General features: G+C 36.5%; 1 protein-coding gene across 1 annotated transcript in view; it reads left to right on the forward strand.

Annotated features, from left to right (window-relative positions):
- The window catches only part of FAM76B (family with sequence similarity 76 member B), a 14410-nt gene extending 2035 nt beyond the window's left edge, over positions 1–12375 (forward strand). Inside the window, exons 3-11 of the mRNA XM_009282328.2 lie at positions 1–47; positions 383–437; positions 1971–2126; positions 3071–3267; positions 5102–5149; positions 5346–5426; positions 6096–6231; positions 9341–9442; positions 10098–12375. Coding sequence (XP_009280603.1) covers positions 1–47; positions 383–437; positions 1971–2126; positions 3071–3267; positions 5102–5149; positions 5346–5426; positions 6096–6231; positions 9341–9442; positions 10098–10187 — 912 coding nt within the window. The 3' untranslated portion in view covers positions 10188–12375. The remainder of the gene's footprint in view (positions 48–382; positions 438–1970; positions 2127–3070; positions 3268–5101; positions 5150–5345; positions 5427–6095; positions 6232–9340; positions 9443–10097) is intronic.
- Positions 12376–12623: the final 248 nt, after the last annotated feature.

Below are 12623 nucleotides of genomic sequence, written 5' to 3' on the forward strand. Positions count from 1 at the left end.
CCCATCGTGAAATGCACTTACTGCCGGTCGGAGTTTCAGCAGGAGAGGTACGGGAGGGTTTCGTGACCTGCCGGAGCCCTGCCGCGGGCGGCCGGCGGACCCGCGGAAGGAACAGCTGCTCCGCGGGCACGAGCCTTTGTAACGGCAGAAATTCACACCGAGGGAGATACTGAAGGGGGCAGAACCGCGGTAAAATAGCCTGCCTGCCCGCTCGAGCACCGCGAGCGTGCCCCGGTGGCGCGGTTCCACGCTAGAGTTGTTCCCTTACCGTTAACCGCTTACCGCAGCCCGCGTTTGCGTGTGTTCTCCAGTAGTTGCATGGGAAGGAATTTCAAGGTGTGTGGTTGTGGCTGAATTCAACATTATGCAATTTTATCTTTAGCAAAACTAATACGATATGCAAGAAGTGTGCCCAAAACGTGAAGCAGTTTGGAACGGTGAGTAGGCTCTTAGTTCTAAATATTGAAGTTACGTTCGTTCGCGTTTTAAATTAAAGAAAGTTCTCTTGTAACTAAACTTCTTATTTTCTTTTTTTGGGGAAAAAAAAAAGGTTACCGTTCAGAAAGGTGACGAAAATTACTGGCAGCTCTTGATTTCCTTCGTGGCTTACAGTTTCTTTCTTCAAATTGAAATCGATTGCCATTATAAGTAGCTTAACGGTTATGAATAACTGCAGTATAGCTATTCATAGTAAAACCAATGTTATTTCCCTTTATGCATGTAAAGTAATTCTTTGCGTATTCTCATAAACGCACACTTGACGGCAGAAAGACCGTTAGCTGTCTGTGTTTTTAATGAGCGGTGAATGTGAAAATCTAATAATACCACATACTTTATATTGTGTAAGTCTTAAAATTTTTAAATGCATGTTAATCGTGTTGAGCTATTAAGTAGAAAAGATGTTATGAGTATTAGCAGTACGCATGTTACTTTGCATTTTCTCATCTTGAATTTCAGCTTCAGTTCTGTTAGAAAAAATAATTTTTTTACTATATGAATACACACACTGTATCTGAGCACCCTGCAGATACTAGTTTATAGAAGGTGTCAAGATAATCTTGTCGTGAAACAAATGCACATAACTTCTATATACTTGACATAAACCATATTAGATGAAATTCAGCTTATTTGAGAAACATAACAGCTGTTGGTATGTAGTCAGGCATTTTGTGAATGTAAATGTAAACTGAACAAAGAACATTCTTTCAAAAGCTTAAAATGTAGCAAAATGAAGTGCAAGACAGATCCAACATTGTTTTTTATCGGTAGTTCATCAAAAAAAGTACTGCATCAAAGATAATCAGCCATTTCTAACCTATGAAAACTGACAGCAGTTTTATTTTCCAGCAGCATTTTATTCTAGTTGAATGTGTGATAACCTGACTGATAAGTTGATAACCTGACGTGATGGTATCTGAAGTTGTTTGGTGGGTGGGTTTTTTGGGTTTTTTTTTTTTTTTTAGTTTCCTGCAGAATTGCAGGGATCAGGGTACTAGTCTTGGAGCTGTATGGTTATCAAATCCCTGAGTAGTGCAGGGGAGAGGAATGTTTTCAGAAACTTCCAGTCTAAAATAGGACTTGATTACTCTTCCAAAGTTTTTTAAGTAATTTCTTTAGTAATGTAGTAAAACAGAGAAAATGTCATCATATTTAAAAAAAATTAAAAAGAGGTAGGGGTAGAGGTGTGTTTCAGACACCTCTACATTTGTGTCACGTTGCATGCGTTTCTTTCATGGTACATAAGTACCCGGATTTTCATGGAAAGTCCAGACTGGTTTTGACCATTGAAGGAGCATCATTTTAGGGGAAGAGTTTAGTACTGAAGATAGAGGTGGTAGGAAAAAGGTTCTTTAAGATAGGTTATATGAAACCATAGTAGTTTAGAAGCATCATTGTGTGATTTGAAATACCTGTGTTCATTTCAGAATCTGTAAATGTATTAAGTTCAGTTCAACTTACCTGTTTTTCAGCCCAAGCCTTGTCAGTATTGTAACATTATTGCAGCATTTATTGGCACAAAATGTCAGCGTTGCACCAACTCGGAGAAGAAGTACGGCCCACCTCAGACATGTGAACAGTGCAAACAGCAGTGTGCTTTTGATCGAAAAGAGGAGGGAAGAAGGAAGGTAGGCTTTGTTCCACAGCTGTGATGGCTTAGGTTGACAACAGACAACGTTCCTCCCTCATAAGAGAAAGATTAATGGGAATGTATCTTAAGTTCACTAATATTAGATTAAAGTTGCTGTGCTTTACAATATTTGAATTAAATTTTGCAACTTGCAATTGTTATGTTAGCTACTGAGCTAACTTAAAATTAAATCACTGTTTTTAAAAATAAGCTTAAGCGTAAGCCAACAGTCGTAGCTGGGGAACAGAGGTTAAGCAGCTGAACAGTTCCCGGTGCTTTGATTTTTATTTTTTTTTTATTTTTATTTTCCCATCCATTGGATCTTATGTATGTCCGTAACTTGAATCTGTCACTTTACCTCTTCTGATTTGCCTGCCTTGCCTTAAAGTGCAGCACCAGAGAGGTAGACTGCTCTGAGCAGCCCTTTGTGTTCTGTTTTCTTACATAGCTTTGGTGAGTGCCACTTTCTCATTCCAGAAGGTGCTGAGGAAATGACCTCAAAAGCCTCTTGCCTGAACCCAAGAATAATGCTGTTTTTACAGAAGAATTTACTTGGTACAAGTAACACGTTGGCTGGACATCTTGATTCTGCCTGGAATACGATGGGTTGAGAGAGGGTACATGGTGTCTAAACTAAAAATGATTAGTCCTTTTAAAAAGTTATTGTCACTTCTGTGATACAGAGCGAGTCCAACATTTGCTAAGACTGCTTTCTGGCATAACTTTAAATGACAAAAAGAAATGGAGTAAGATTCACTTTACTAAAAGACAGTGTGTATACGTTGGAGATACGGTAGTGCTGTTTCATGCCAAAGAGATGTCTGGATTTTTCCCAAAGGTAACAGATGAAGTGAAACAAATTTTTCTTGCAAATATTGAAGTACATCTTTCTAGTGCAAGTAGACTTGGAAAAAAACCCTGCTATGAATTATTTCCCAAAAGGTTGATGGAAAGTTGTTGTGTTGGCTCTGCACGCTGTCCTACAAGAGAGTGCTACAGAAGACAAAAGAACAGAGGAAGAGCCTAGGATCTTCACATTCTAACTCCTCATCTTCATCTCTTACTGAGAAAGACCAGCATCATTCAAAACACCACCACCATCACCACCATCATCATCGTCACAGCAGCAGTCATCATAAGTAAGTATGTCAAAAATTAAAGTAGCTGTTGGTACCTCTTCCTCTTCTGTGTTCTGTTAGTACTGAGATCAAATCAAAGGAGATGAGAAACGCTGTTTAAAATACGGCATCAAAAGCAGTAGCAGAATGTTGTTCTTCCATGGTCTGTCAAAATCCTTGTATTCTTACAGGGAGGTCAGCAAAAAGCAGAAATTCTTGGTGATCATCAGACTAGTTGATGTTAAAATTGGTAGCAAGTCTAGAAAAGAAACCCATAGAATGGCTACGGAGCAAGTTACTTGGGGATAAACTTGATTGGTTTTCTAAGCAGTAACTGCTGTGTGATAACTGCTATTTTACATGCATTTATCATGGGTTAAAAGGTGTGTATTGGCAGCGAGCACAGAACAGCTACTTCGCTCAGAATCCTCACCCTAACTTACTTCATGCGGACTTGTTTGTGTGCACATACTTGCAGTTCTGTCCTGTCTTCTGCAACTTTTCTCAGCATGCCATCTCTGGCCATGGGATCAGCAGCATACCAACTTTAGTGTACATACTCGTTTATCTAGTAACAAATCCCAGGGCTGATTTGTTTCTTATGCTAGTATAATAGTAGTCACAATTCTTATTTTCATCGGTAGGCTTATGGCAGCATAACTTTAGAACTACTTACATTATTTTTATTTTTTTGTTGGATAGTGCTGCAATGATAATGACCCTGACCCCAGACACAAACACTTTCTTCCTAAGCTTCGCTTTCCCAGTGCTTATAATTTTCCATTTTGACTGAAACTTGCCTAAGTGTGACTTAGATAGAAGCAAACTAAGCTGGAATGATATTGGGAATGAGGAGAATACTCCAGACATACTTTCACTTAAAAAAAAAAAAAAAAAAAAAATGGGGGTTTTTTTTTTTTAGGGTTTTTTTTAGGAATTTGAAGAAAATTGTTCTTGTCATGCAGGGAGTCATTGTACTGTTCCTGTTCTCTCAAATCTCTGCTGAAAATCAAGTTACAACAAACTAAATCTAATTTAATCCATGTGGCAGAGATACAGTAAGGATTAAATAAAAAAAGTTAGCTCTTTACTACAGAATAGAGTTTCTAATGTACTCAAGAGTTATAAAAGTATGCGTATCTCTACAGATCACAATGTTCCCAGTTTGGCACATTTTTTCTATAGGCTGCCATGCGTCCATTGCTTCTGGTCCAATAAATGTGTCTCTTCTTCCCTGTCCATTTCAGTTATTGTTAAGATGACACAATAGAGACAGTGAGGTAGAAATACAGATTCATGGAACTATTTCACTTAGTGCAATCTTCTACGTTTTACTATTCCTGTATCAATGGTGTTTATTAAAATTGCTTTTGAAATTACTGAAAACAAATCTTTAGACCTGAAAAGCGGTTATTTTCAGGGATCCAAAACTTAGCTTTGCTCTTACGCCATCACATAAGCACCACTTTAGGCAATGTTCATATTGCAGTATGGGAATCCCAGGAATGCTCTTTTAGACCAGCTTGCTGAGTACAAGATTAGCAATATAAAGTTCACAAAAATTGGGAGATACCAGAAAAAAGGTTTAGCTGTCAGTCTGGGAGTCTACCCCTAGTGTCTTACAATAGTGTAAACATTTAGCTAAGAAATATTTTTATAGCATCCTGACATAGTAAAGAGTGATCATCAATATGACAGATAATACGACTGTCCAACTGAAAATTCATAATTGGTCATATTTTTATTAAAAAAAAAAAGAGGGGGGTATTTTTTTCTCAAGTACAGATACCATTCACATAAACTTAGAAATAATGGCATGTTTGGTCAGTTACCAAATACATTTCACGTATTTCAGAATCAGCAGTCTGAGTCCAGAACAAGATCAGGGACTATGGAAACAGAGGTAAATATGATATTATTTATTAATTTCCTTTTCATTTATCTTGCAGTTTTCTTTTAAAGGACTTTTTTCTTGCATTTCTGGCTAGTCGCTAGCATTCCAGCTAGGAGCATGAGTTAGTTATTTTACATGCACCAAATGGTGATATTAGAGAGTTATATAGTATGAGGCTTTAGGTTTACATTTTGTTTGATTTCAGCCATAAATCCTCTGCAGCTATTCAGAATGAAACTCCAAAGAAAAAACCCAAACTGGAATCCAAGCCATCAAATGGAGATAGGTAAAGTTACATTTTTGTAAAGCTGAGCCATTTCAACCAAATAGAGCTCTGATTTGTGGCCAGTTGCTTCTTTTCTTTTTTTTTTCGGTCTGAAGAATGAGGGAGGTTAAACTGTTGTCCAGCCAGACATGTTATTGGGTGGCATCTGAGTGCTGTCAGTCAACTAAATGACTTTATGAGCAGAAAACTGGCACTGTGTTCCTGCTTTTAAGTTTGGGGCAAAATTAAATAAAACTTACGTATGAGGCAATAGTTATCAATGAAACAGTATTCCCTAACATGGGTGTTTTGTCGATTAGAAGCAGGGTTGAACCTGCTGCTTTAAGCTGACCTAGTATCTAGAGAAGTCTTTTGGACCTTAATGTGTGAGACTGAATCTTTATTCTGTCTCTGGCCAAACAGTTGGAATAAAAGTAAAAGTGGCTGCTTCAGTCAAAAGGTATTTGTCCCCCTCAAAGCTAATACTTAATTATATTTCTGCAGGTGTATGTAATGTGTGCCATTAGTAAGGTAATTTGCCAGTTGCATCCATTTCTGTCAGGTACATACTTTTTTTGCATTAGTCCTTAAGGATGTTTGTGGAATTATTAATTATCCAATTTGAACTTTAAAAAAAGTTACTGTTTTTTTCTATTGATGTTGCAAGTAACTATTGTTTTTTATTTTTAGTAGCTCTATAAATCAGTCAGCAGACAGTGGGGGAACTGACAACTTTGTCCTCATAAGTCAGCTGAAGGAAGAAGTGATGTCACTTAAACGTCTTCTGCAGCAAAGAGATCAGACTATTTTAGAAAAAGATAAAAAGGTAAAAGTTGCTCCTGCTTAATAAGAAGTTTATAATTTTGTTTTCTGTTTTGTAGACTCCTAACAATGTCAAAATGGTGACATAAAACAAAAATCAGATGTAATTTTTTTATATAGCAACTAATCAGATATTACCATTTAAAGGACAAGTTTGGGACTTTTGTATCAGTAATATATTTTGGCTCAAAGTCAAAGAGGAATTCACCTTACCTCACTTAAACCATTTGGAAGCTAGCCATCTGGTTCACTGTTACTCAGGCTGTGTGCCACAGGTGATGGATAAAATGCCAGATGGTGGTTTGTATGTTTTACATATTTTAAACTGAGTCACGGCAAAGATCCCGGATACCTACATAGGCCGATGGGCACACAAGATAAGAGGAGGATTAAGGGTAGTAACCATTCTGAGGTTTAACATAGTTTTTGTTTAGTTTTAAACTAAAGCAACTATAGCCATAGTTCATGAGCTGGTGTCCAAATTTGCATGTACAGTGTATGAAAATTAAATGTTTTGATTTTAAAAGATTGGTAGCATATGCATAGTGTAGGTTGTCAAGTCTTTGCGTGTGGTCAGAGACTAGAAGAAAACCTTGGATTAGATGCCTGGCAGTCAACAAAAGTTAAGCAAAATAGTCAGGCCCAAAAGGCTGCAGTGAAACTGGTATGAGAGATTCATCCTTCGAACAACCTAATGACTAACAAGAAAAGAGAAATAACTACAAATACATGCTTTGTTCTGCCTTTATTAGAGCTTATTTCTCTGCCATCTGATTAACTAGATGCTTTTAAGATACTGTCTAACGGTGGCTTTAGAATGTCTGTTCAGGATTGGGTAGGTTATGGAATGGTATTAAAAATAATTAAATTTACTGTATTTTCAAGTAAAAATTTTATTATAGATGCATGGTGGCCTATCAAAACATTGATCAAAACAAGAAAGGCTCATTGATCCTGAAAGGAAAATGCTTCCACTTTTAAACCATAGTTCAGTATCTTCATTTCTACACTTAAATGTGTTGTGTAAAGGATATTGAACTTTTTTCCATTTATATCACTGTTATAATATACCTAGTGTTGGAAGTACTTGCTGTTTCAAGCCTTTAAGCGGTTAATGTGAAAGAGCTGAACAGTCTGTCATGGATTCTCTTTAGGTATTTTCTTCAAAGGACAGACATTACGGCCCTGATCTCTCTCTTATAAAGCCAGTAGAAGATCATGAGTCAGTAGGAAATTCACTTATCTCTTTTTATATTTGATCTACTGGGCAAAGCTAACAAAAGGGTTAGGTAAGGAAACGTCACCTACTTCTGCGTAACCGCTGCAGTAATTTGTTTTGTGCTGTTTCCATAGGGAGGGCATCTAATAATTTTAATATCCCCACTGCTAAAACTATTTAGTTGACCTCAGAGTTCTTTGAACTTAAAGACTCCTTCAGGCATGAATTACTCGCTTTCAGAATGTCACTTTCTCTCCCCCTGCCCTGGCAGCTGAAGAAAGTAAAGCTGAACACATCGTACAATGTTTGCATAGCTGAAAAATTCACAACAAATGAATGCACTGCAGATTTTTTTTTTTTTACTGTGAGATAGTAAATGTAAAGACATGTACTGGGATAAAAGCCTGAGCCAGACCTGTGGCAGATTCCTGTTAAGATCTTGTCCCAAGATTTGTGTAGGGACGGCATTTGAGCAGTTTGGAGTGCTCCAAAAGAAAAACCTTGGAAATGTGTAACGTATGGCAACAAAAACAACTCAGTACACCAGCTTTACAGACAATACTCATTCATCATTTTTTGTTAGGAGTCAAGATCTCAGCCACGTCATTACCAGTGCTTATTGTTTGCAGTACTAGCCTTGTTTCGCTTTCTGGATAAAATGTTAGTGAGACACCAAGACATTACTGTGGGGCCTGGAGACTTGATCGTTAGGAAGGGACCGCAGTTTGCTGAATGTTCACAAGTAGTGTGTTTGCTCATCAGGTTGTCTACTGTAGTGCAATACTACCACTAGTTTTTTTTGATATTTAGTTTGTGGTATGTGGTTTTGTACTGGATCCCCTGGAATTTACAACAGCCCCAAGTACCTACCTTGTGTAGCAGTCTGTGTACAGTGAGGTATATATCCTTGTATCAAGGTGCACTTTATTTAGGACCATTTGATTGACATTTCTTTTGAATACCTTGTTTTACTACATGTGATTTTGACACATACTAAGGTTGGTAATAGCAGTCTTGGTAGTCCTTTTAGGAATGTATCCTCTGGTTTGTTATAGCGAGCTGCTTTGCTAGCAAAGAGGCTTCATTTCCTGATAAATCCAGATTGACCGGAGAGGTTCAAAATAGCCAGGTGAATCTGGGATGCTTTGAGGAACTAAACTTGTAAAAATTCTGGGTCCATATACAACAAACTGTTAGTAGTTCACCCAGCTGCACATGCTTCCAGAAGAAGCGTTCAGCTGCTTCAATAGAAGCATATATCACAATTTAGAAACACCTGCCTTAGTGTATGTCATCTGGATCTCTGCCTGTCTCAGGAGAGACCCAGTGGCAGCAATACTACACCCATACACTCAGAATTAAATCATAAGTTAAGTCATTTTAATTACACATTTCTAATAACACAGTTTAATTCACTGTTGTTGTGGATCGAGAAGCAGTGAAACTCTGGAATGTATACTTCTGTTTAGGACAAATTGTAGCATAAAAGGACACAAAGGAATCTTTTCTGTTGTCTTTGTATGGAAGATTTTTCATGCGTTACCATACCATATACTGAAGAGACGTGACTGAAGATTGTGATAAGAATCTCACAGCTGAAAGAACAGCTAAGATTATAAATCGTTAGTCTTGTATTTGATTTTCTTTTTGTTGAGGATTAACCTTTTTTATACCAAATCCTGAGCAAACAATATGGTTATACAGTTGTATTCTTCATATAAAATAGACATACTTACTTTTCAAGCCACTTCTCAAGTGCTGAGCTGTCAATACTACAGTAGTAAATAAATAGTGTTTCCTCAGATTCCTGAGGCTTCCATAAAGATTTCACAGATTGATTAGAAGATGTATACTGTAGCAGTCCAAGGAATCTTCATAGAATTTGTGTTTTCAGTTGACAGAACTGAAGGCAGACTTCCAGTACCAGGAGTCTAACTTGAGGACAAAGATGAACAGTATGGAGAAAGCTCACAAGGAGACTGTGGAACAGTTGCAGGTGAGTAATTGCTTATCAATACTTGAGAAATACTTCAGATGGAATTATGTATTTGGGCTGTTCACTGAAGCAATGAAACAGTACCAAGTTCTTGAATGGTCATTACCACGTTTGACTTCGGATGCATTGTACAGCAGTTCTGCAGTCAACTGACAATCTCTGTATGAATTAAACTTACTGTAAGAATTGCTTTCTAACTTTAAGTGACAGAGGCCTACCTCACATGCTTTCTCAAAGGTTATGTTATTTTTTGTGTCTGTTCTCTGATATCTAATCAGTTGTCAGCGTGCTATTGATCTGATTTAAGGGATTCGCGTTAACACAGCTGACAGTTAAATGTCTCTTGTTAAAGCATACTTTATCAGGAAGAAAGCCTGAATTAGTTGCCTTATAAATCACAGACTGAACAGATACTCAGTGCCTCAGATACTAAATTTTGCAACACAGGAAATGTGGTTACCTTTTCTGTTAAAGATGGAATATGCATGTCAGAAAGCATGTACAAATCTTTGAAAAGTGATCGTTGTTATCTGTGAATATTCTCAGCGTGTACATTTTGAGAACTTGTTTCATAAATGCAATGGAAAATGAGTGCATGACACTACTATCTGAGATGTTTCAGTAATTCATAAAACTTTTTTTATCTGTATTGCAGGCCAAAAACAGAGAACTGCTCAAACAGGTTGCAGCATTATCAAAGGGTAAAAAGTTTGATAAAAGTGGGAGTATACTAACATCTCCTTGAGGAGCTGGTTATTCCAGGGGTTTTCTACTCAATGTAAATTTGAGTAATTCTGTGAAGCCCTTAAAATCCTGTGTAGTGAAAAAAATATTTTTGCACACCAGATTAGTTGGCATGTTTCCTACACGTTTTTATAATTAATATGCAGCTTTTTTTAGTTACTGTTCAGATGAAATACTTCAACTGGCTTGAAGAATGTTTTTATTTTTTTGATATTGGAAACTTTTTGCCAGCAATAGTATTAAACAATTGCATAGAGAACATAGCAGTGCTCTCTCTAAAAGGACAACATGCAATAACAAACTAGGTGTACTTTTTACAAAGCAGCAACTGAGTCTTTTAAACTACACTGATGTCAGCCAAAAGTTTATGAATCTGCAGTGATGCTGAACACTGGTTTCTGGCAACTGTTCTTTTACTTTGTATCAAAATATAAATTTAGAATGGAAATCATGGTGCTCTCAAGTGAAACTAAAAAAAGGCATATATGTATGAGTAAATACAACTGTAACTGTTATATTCTTAGTTATAACAAGTAATTAGTGTTTTACATTCTTGTGATAGGGATTTACCGAAAGATTATCTATTGTACAGTAACAGAGGCAGTGTGGTTTTTGTAAGATTTACTGTAGATTTTTCTTGCAAGTGCCTTTCTCCAACTGTTTATTTATAGGAATGTTGGTATTTTGTACATAAGGTTTTTATGTTTTAAAATCATGTTTAATAAATGTTTTATGTAAATATAAATGTGTGTACAGAGGAATCTGAAACAAAGATCAAAGTGGCTAGTGCAGTGCTTGAAGCAGCATTAAGAGCTAGCTAATTGATGGACAGTGAGTATTGGCTTTAGATAACCTTTGTAGCATGTGTCTGTGAGGTGTAGAATTTTATTAGTGCTGCTCATGCCAAACGCTTCCTGAACAAAAAATGAAATGTTTTTCGCCACAGTTGTTTGTTTATATATTTTTTCCCATTTGGCACAGCGCTAATTGTAATTCCATAGCAGACATTGTACTCCTAATGTTACATCCTTAATTAGTGATATACACTCAAAGTTTTAAAAAAAATTATTCCCCATTCTCTGATTTAATGTAATTAGTTTTAACTTACGGTGATTCTCCTTAATGAATTGCAAGATTCTCATCCCCCAGTAAAGGTACACAATGAGAAAAGAGTAGCCAAAACTAATGGTCTTGAAATTAATTAAGGGAGTGGATGTGGTGTCAAAGGGTGGGTTGTTTTAATGTTTTGGGTAGATTTTGATTCTAAATTACATCAGTTTAAGTTTAGCTCTGCTCCTAATGGACATTAGTCATATTCAGAAATTTCTATTAAATATAATTTAGTATACCCCAAGGTCTCTGTTCAGGAAGGTGAGTTACAAATCGGCATAAAGTGAAGTAGACTTCTGTAAGTAATGGTTTGGTTCAGCTCTGGGTACTGATTGGTAACAGTGTAACTGCTTATATTTCAGTAACCTTAATTGTGTAGAATAAGCTACACACCTTTTAATTAAAGAATTAAAGTCAAAAGTCCCTAGGTTGTCCACCCATGTACTGAACTATGAACACCTTTTCAGTAGTTCAAACAAGTTCCAGCAGTGACAGACTACTGAATAATTTGAAAAAAATCAAGCTATCTTGTTTCATATGGTATACATGTATTTTTATACCCTAAAATCAACTTCGTATGTCTATAAATGCTCTTCTTTAAACTTGCTAAACTAGGGTAAAGAATGCTGCTATCCTTTGGGGATGTTATTATTTTTTTTAATATACAAATTTATGACTTTCGTTAATTCAGAGTTAGTATTTTGATAATGTTTTTTTTCCAGTTGAATGGCGACCCATGTTTGGTGAAATTGGTTTTAAAACACAGACATGCATAGCAAATTGAAATATTTGAATTAAGATCACTTAATGATACCTGTTCAAGCTGCAGTAAGGACATTTTAAAGGAACAAACTGAAGTTCTGTATTAGAAGTAATTGACTTTATAAATCCCAGTCCGAAAAATTTTTAGGGGCTTCACAGTGTTTAGTTCTAATTAAATACCTGCAGGTTTTCTTCCATAATCTCATTTTTAACATGAATTTTTTGAAGTTTTAAACTAGCCAACTGAATCCCAGTCCTGAAAATAGCGTCCTGGAGCTGTAGATTATTGACATAATAAACTGATGTTCTTTAAACGTGGATCTGCGAGGAGATTGTTGTACTGTATTGTGCTTTTTAGCCTGTTTCCAGATGTTGATTAGCATTGACCAGTAATGGCCATTTTGGCTCAAGTTATTTATGTATTTTAAGCCTGTGAATATTGCAGCCCCCTTTTAGATAGTATGTCTAAATACGCGTTCTGCAGTGAAGCTATTCAGCTGTCCACATGTATAGACTATTGAAATACTGTACTGGCACACATCTGACCGTTGACATTTTGTACCTT

The sequence above is a fragment of the Aptenodytes forsteri genome, unplaced genomic scaffold, assembly GCF_000699145.1.
Source record: "Aptenodytes forsteri isolate BGI_AS27 unplaced genomic scaffold, ASM69914v1 Scaffold75, whole genome shotgun sequence".
Taxonomy (NCBI): Eukaryota; Metazoa; Chordata; class Aves; order Sphenisciformes; family Spheniscidae; genus Aptenodytes; species Aptenodytes forsteri.